We start from the raw sequence: 6,980 nt of genomic DNA, 5'->3' as shown, positions 1-6,980 counted from the left end.
AGTCGGTGAAAATACATCACAACAGCGTTTCGACAATCTGCGACGGCACACAAAATTCCGAGACCAACCTGATGCGTTATATTGCAGCATTTGATGGTGCGAGCATCGACGTTACTACTGCCAATGCCGATGTAATGAAGAATTTGCTGGCTGAAAGCACGACGATGGGCACAAAACAGTGAGTTCTGCTGGTTTCTTTCTTTTTCTTTCATCGAATAATAAATATTTTTTTTTTTTATTCAGATCTTCAACATCGAACAAGAGAAGACGCTGATAAGCTACATTCTCCAGGCCAGCGACATCAACTATGGAATTAGTTTGATGGAAAGTTGGCGCTGGTCGTATCCGGTTCCATGGAAACGACAATCAACAGGCGAGTAAGGATTGGCAGTTGGCGTTCATGAAACGCGACAAAAATTTGTCACTGCGAACACCAGAGCAAGTAAGCCAGAGCCGTGCGAAGCGATTCAACAAAGAGAATGTCGATGCATTCTTTGCCAACCTTTCATCCGTTCTCGGTAAGACGCCGTTTGAACCTCACCGAATATGGAACATGGATGAAATCGGTGCCCGACCGTGACCAACCTGTCAAAACCATCGCGCGCAAAGGACAAAAGCAGGTTCGGTCATCAACATCTGCCGAAAAAGGCACCAATGTGTCTTTGGGCTTTGGCCGTCAGCGCTAGTGGCCAGTCCTATACCGCCATTCTTCCTCTTTCCCGAGTCAACATGAAAGAGATTTTTATGACTCATGCGAGTCATGGCGCTGTTGGTGTTGCGAACGGTTCTGGTTACATGAACTCTGACGTATTCCTCAATTCATGCGTCATTTCATCAAGCACACCGGTGCTAATGCCGATTCGCCAACCATGTTGCTGCTGGACAACCACGGTTCGCATTTATCGATCGAGGCGATAGATTTGGCGTTAGATCATGGCATCACGTTTGCTGTCTTTCCGCCGAAATGCACGCACAAAATGCAGCGGCTAGATGTTGCGGTATTTGCACCATTTAAAGGCATGATGACCGTGAAGCATGATGCATGGAAAAAGTCCAACATTGGTGTCACTTTCGATCTGCATCATGTGCCGCTCCTTATCGATCAGTGCCTCGATGTTGTGGTGTTAACGCCGCAAACCATCAAATCCGGCTTCCGAACAACTGGCATCTACCCGTTCAACCCGCAAAATTTCACTGAAGTTGACTTTGTCGCTTCGGAACTGAGCGGCGAAATTTGTTCGGTGACGAAGAGAAAGACGCCGACAATCAACGTCGAGTTCTTGCCTCTGGTGATGCCATTGTGACTGCTGCGAATGAGGAGGTGTCAACGTCGGAGGCATCGACAAGTGCCCCAGCTTCAACAAGTGGTGCTGCATCATGTTTCGGCTCCACAGCTCCGTGATGCATTGAAATCGGGGCCCGTTGAAATTGGGCACACCTGCGCCGAAATCAAAACGTGGCCGCAAGACAATGGAATCAACGATTTTGACATCGCCTGAGGATGTCGCAGATCTGCGTGACAAGGCCGAAAAAAAGCGGCAAAAATTGACGAAGGCAGCCGATGAACCAGCAGCCAAGAAGCAAAAAGGCCGTGGCAAATCGAAGACGCCACGGAGAGAAGCCCGTCTCCGACCGAAAAACCGACATCGAAGGGGGACTTCGATTTTTGCACGATTTGCAAGAAAAAGATGCCGAAGCACGAGAATCGTCAAAACAACGGCCCATTGCATCGTTTGTGATCGAGGGGTTCGCTTGAAATGTGCGGACCGAACCCGAACACTTACACCTGCATCCACTGCGAGTCGGAATAATTTTTTTCGCCAATTCCTATTTTCTTATTATTTATGAATCTCTCTTTCATTTCCATTGATAAATAAACGTTTTTTTCATCGGTAACAATCATGTTTTAATCGATTTACAGACTGGCCCAACATTCCCCACCTTCCCCTACTAATAGAGAGTTTTTTGTTTGTCTGTTGCTATAATTTGAGTAATTAATGAATTTGCAATGTATTTTTTTGCAGTGTAAATCAACGCTATGAACCAGAAGTGCAAAATCTAGGAGGTTTTATTGGTAGCTAGAGTAGTTTTAGTTAAATGTAATATACCATAGTTTTGTTAGGATGATGGTATCTTACATGATACTTCGGCATCATCATGGCGAAGCGAATTTCAATATATATCCATCGCTAGAAGGAGGTGAGTAGAAATTATATGTTAAACTAATTAAAAGTACAGCGTCCTACTTGAAGAAAATTATAATTAATTGCGCTCCGTGACGGATTGACTTATAAGCTGTCTTAAAAATCCCCACCAAATACCAGATTGTTTGATAAGGAAAAACATAATTTTATGATTTAAAATACACTTTATTATTCAGTATAATCTTCTTAACATTAATACACTTGCTCCAACGATCCTCTGATCAGTCATCGATGTCTTCGACAACCATTTCCTTGTATTTTGGCTATGATTTCTGGCGTCTGAATCGTCTTCAAGGCTTGTACGACCATGTTTTAAATTCAGCAACCATCTTTCCAATTGTAGGTGAGCAATCATTATACACTTTTAACATTCCTTCGTGAATTTTCATTTGTGTTAAACCTTCCAAAAAAAAAGAATTTTATCACTGCACGATATTCCATTTTTTCCATTGTAAAAAATACTGTGGCACGGCGACACTAAAAGTTCTAAAATTCCAACAACTTTCGAAATTCTAAAAAACGGAGTCAAACATTGTCAAAATTTAGTCTATGCAACTATTTGCTTTTCTTTAGTCTATAAATAACATATGTAGATTTAGTAAAACAAAAAGGAGAAGTGAAAAACGCCAAACCAAGAGCGCCATCCATCGCCAAAGCACAACCAGCCATCAGCACTCAACAGCAGGTTTCCTCCTCTGCGCTACACTTTCAGACTTCCGTCTCCAGCGCTACGAGTTTTGAGAGTTCGCAGCTTCAATGTGGAACACCCCCACCGATCAAGGGCTTCCTCGGCCATCGACCATCCTCCATCGAGCCAGCTCGTTGCACATATCCTTGTTGAAAACTTTATTATTTTTATTTGCCACAATCGACCAAAGCTATTTAAATACTGAGTCACATGGCCACATACAGTTACCAGAAATGAATATGCGGTGAACATGTGCAGTTGTAGTTAAGTATTTATATAGCGGAAAAAGTTACACAACGAATCAGCAAATGAAAGGAAGACTAAAATAAAGCATACGAATACATTATTGCACACCACATTTCCGTTGAACCTCAACCTTTTTGCAATTTTATTTTTATGGCTTCTTTGTACACATATTCTCACATTCCTTACTCTGTATTTTTAGATGGGAAAAATCATATGCTACCGACCGGCGAACTTCTGGTGTACAACATCACTCGCACCGATGCGCACAAAGTTTATCGCTGCCGCACCCATCACAAGTTGACACAGGACTCCGTTGTGAGCAGCAATATGGGCAAAATTCAATTGACTGGTAAGTTAACTACAGCAACAACAATGCTAACAACAAATATTGGCTATCTAGCATCGCTTAAGCCATCCACGCTTGATCTCACCTTACGACACTTTACGACATTTTACTTGCGTGTTTTATGTAATAAGTGTTTGCGACAAGAACCGCATAACTCAAGAATAAAATTATATATTATTTGGCATATTAAATCATGATGACATATAGTATTTCGCAAGTTTAATGAACAAAAGTTTGAATTTCGCTAAAGAAATAAGTCGATACTCTGCAATTTCTCACCAATAATCATTTGGTTTTACTTCCGTTTCAATTATTATTTCACCTCTATGCAGCAATTGAAGAAACATTTTGAAGAAGAATCACCATGTTTAAAGCCTTGTCTCTACCCAACGGCTCGGAGAGGTCTTTCCGGCAATGCTGTCGAAAGCGGATTATGAACCTTATAACCAGGCAATTATTTTTTAGTTACTTGTTTCAATTTTTTGACGTCAAAAAGCTTTCGTCTGGCTTTGGAACTTCAAATCCCATTTGATATTTCGATGATATTTCGAGTCCTTTTGGCTTAGGTTTTTTGCATATTGTAAAATTGGTCTATGAGGAAAGGCGAGGTGAGGAATGAAGAATCTTACCTTTGGGAATGGAACTTGACAATTCTAAGCACCTCATTAACCTGTTCCGAGTTTCCCTGCACAAACCAAAGGCGAAATGCGTTGGCAAAGAATTGCACAATACTGTACCGAGGTGACTCCCAGCTTCGCCAATCGCATGTGGGTTTTATAATGTTGCGGTGTGTTAATTACAAAAATTAATTATAGATAGCTTCGAAGCTAAAAGCCACACGCGAACTGGATGTGAAGCTCGCTATAAGTATACGCTTGTGGCCCTTAAAAAACACTCAAAAGCGCAAAAATAATCAAATAAACAAAAAAGATTTAATTGTGGTTCTTATTGGGAGTACATACATATGTAATTGCAGTTAATTTCTCTTTCATTTGCACTGAGTTCTTTGCAACATTTTTGGTCCAAGTGTTATTGTTGGTAACTGATTTCTATAAGCAAGTGCATTCTTGATATGCCGTTATAATATTTTGGTAATTTATCACTATCTCTCCTTTTCTTTCTCTATTTGTACTCCACAGAAAAAAAACTTGTGCCGCCGATTATGAATGAGAAGGCCACAAGCGTGGTGGAAGATTTATGGTCCTTTGCGCATTGGCAACGGTGAGTACCGCAGTTGATAAAATAATGAGCTGTACGAGGTATACGACAATATTTATTGAAGTGAATACCCGCCGGTGGAAGCAGAGAAATAGAAAGGCCTCCACTCCGTTAGACAGATCAGGTGAAGAAGGATCATTGGTATCACGAATCGGAGCCAAATAGCGAAGAGAAGAGACGACTGGCGCTCTCTTGTTAACTCGGCTATAACCGCGTAAACGATTTCTACGCCATTAAAAAAGAAGACGAACCCTGTTCTGTATGCAAGACGTCCACTATACTTCTTATGACTTACCCTGACCCAGAATTGCGACTACTCAGCTGCTAATTGTTAGCCAACTATTTCTGAGGATTAAACAAGCCATCAGCGAACCACAGGAAACCAACGGAATTCCCATTCTGAACTTATTGAGACAGAAGTACCTTCCCTATCAATCCAATCAGCCGTGAAGTTTCTTGTAATACCGCCATGACCTTTCACCCAAACCAGTCTAATCCATGCTTAAAATAAGTAGTTTACTTCTTTACTTTACTTTTACTAGTCTTGAACGTATTGTCAGCGAGCTCAAGACAGTATCGCTGCTCTACTATCGGAGTGGAAGAAGGTGTTTGCACTTCGGAGCAACCTTACAGTGGTTAGGAAAAGCTTATGTAAAGACTCCTCATGTGAAAAATGAAGTTGAAAATGAATAGAGAGAGCTGTGCGAACAATAAGAATCTGAGTCTTCAATATTTTGACGAGCTTTCTGAAATACAAGTAGTATGTAGAAATTCATTAGACATACCAAATGATAGGGAATGCCGAATAAATTGGCGCAAAAGAAAAGGCAAGAGAAACTTTTGCGGTGCATTTTTTAAATTATACAGATGCAACGATTTTAGTGTCATGACTTTCGGTTTATTCGGTTAATGAACTCAAAGCATAATTTGAATTTTCCATATTTTTAATAAGCTTAATGTTGAATGTAAAATTTTGTGCCAAAGATGTTTTAAGAAGCTCTGACTTCAAGGAAACTTTTTGGAACTAAACTATTAAACGAGCTACTATACATACATATGTTATGGCAAATGGGCAGTTAACTTGAGTTTACTGCGATAAAATGTGAACGTATTAGAAAGGCAACACAGTGCAACTGATGTATGATCGAAGATATATTCTCAGCTCCCCCACAACGACTGTTATGTTTAAAATACCCTCTTTCCTTTTTGAAACGAAAGGCACTTTAAATTAATGAAATAACTGCGGCCAATTAAAATTAACAAAATTTAAATGAACGTGGGGAGTTCAGAGTTTAACATAAAAATGGAAGCAGAAAATATGAGGGAGCCCTCATAACCACTGCAGACTCAAATGCCGCCAATTTCGCTTACATAACACACAAAGCAATGTACATATGTGACGAAATGTTTGCAAGAGAATGTCGTGCATATTTACCTACAAGCTCGACAACACATCAAGCCAAGCTAAGACAAAACCCGACCACCAATTGCAGGAGCTGGGGAAGAGTAAGGGCAACCATGTCAGGAGCTAGCAGGGAAATAATTTAACACACATGACTGCTGCAACTGTCCCATTGCACGTTGGAACCGTGGAAACCGACTGTGCCTGGTGAAACACTAAGGGAAAATGTAAAAGGCAGAAAATTAAGAAGCAGAAAACCTAAAAGCCAGAACGATATAAATAAACAACAACAAAAGAGGAAGAAAAAAGATGTCGTGAGTGCATATACGAGTGAGTTTGTGTGGCATAGAACCGGAAAGAAACCAAGCGAGACTATTGCTATACTTCACATTGTGGCTGTTAAGCGTACGCGCCTTTTTGTATGCTACATTTATTTATTTGCGCTAAATATGTGTTGAGACAGTTTCTGCCTTGTCTACATACACACTCTCATATATGCCCATATTAAAGTTTATACGCTCGAGTACATTGACATGTAGTATTTTAATATGCCTCGGCAAGTAGGATGCCGGCAACAACATACTATACGTCAGCCTCGACCAGCTCCTACTATTTTTAGTCTTCGTTTTTTCACACCTACAGTTGAGCGATCGTTTTTTCACACCAACATGCCCGAACTTCGCAGCAAATTAGACACTCGCTACGGCAAAATTTGATCTTGCACTGAAAATGAAAATAATCTTGCGCAATGCATGTTGTGCAAGAGTACTTTAAGAGTAAGCGTCTTTTCAATTTAGAAAAGCATTTTTTAAATTCTCATAAAGATATTTCTAATCTTGAAATTTCCGAAAGAGAAAACAAAATAGCGAATTTAAA

General features: G+C 40.4%; 1 protein-coding gene across 1 annotated transcript in view; it reads left to right on the top strand.

Moving 5' to 3' along the window:
• Nucleotides 1-2,126: 2,126 nt before the first annotated feature.
• The window catches only part of LOC125776519 (Down syndrome cell adhesion molecule-like protein Dscam2), a 69,113-nt gene continuing 64,259 nt past the window's right edge, over nucleotides 2,127-6,980 (top strand). The window contains exons 1-2 of the mRNA XM_049449002.1: nucleotides 2,127-2,199; nucleotides 3,338-3,487. Coding sequence (XP_049304959.1) covers nucleotides 2,127-2,199; nucleotides 3,338-3,487 — 223 coding nt within the window. The remainder of the gene's footprint in view (nucleotides 2,200-3,337; nucleotides 3,488-6,980) is intronic.

The sequence above is a fragment of the Bactrocera dorsalis genome, chromosome 1, assembly GCF_023373825.1.
Source record: "Bactrocera dorsalis isolate Fly_Bdor chromosome 1, ASM2337382v1, whole genome shotgun sequence".
In the NCBI taxonomy this organism is placed as follows: domain Eukaryota; kingdom Metazoa; phylum Arthropoda; class Insecta; order Diptera; family Tephritidae; genus Bactrocera; species Bactrocera dorsalis.
Note: the sequence above shows the minus strand (reverse complement) of the source record. Positions and strands in the feature narration are given on the sequence as shown.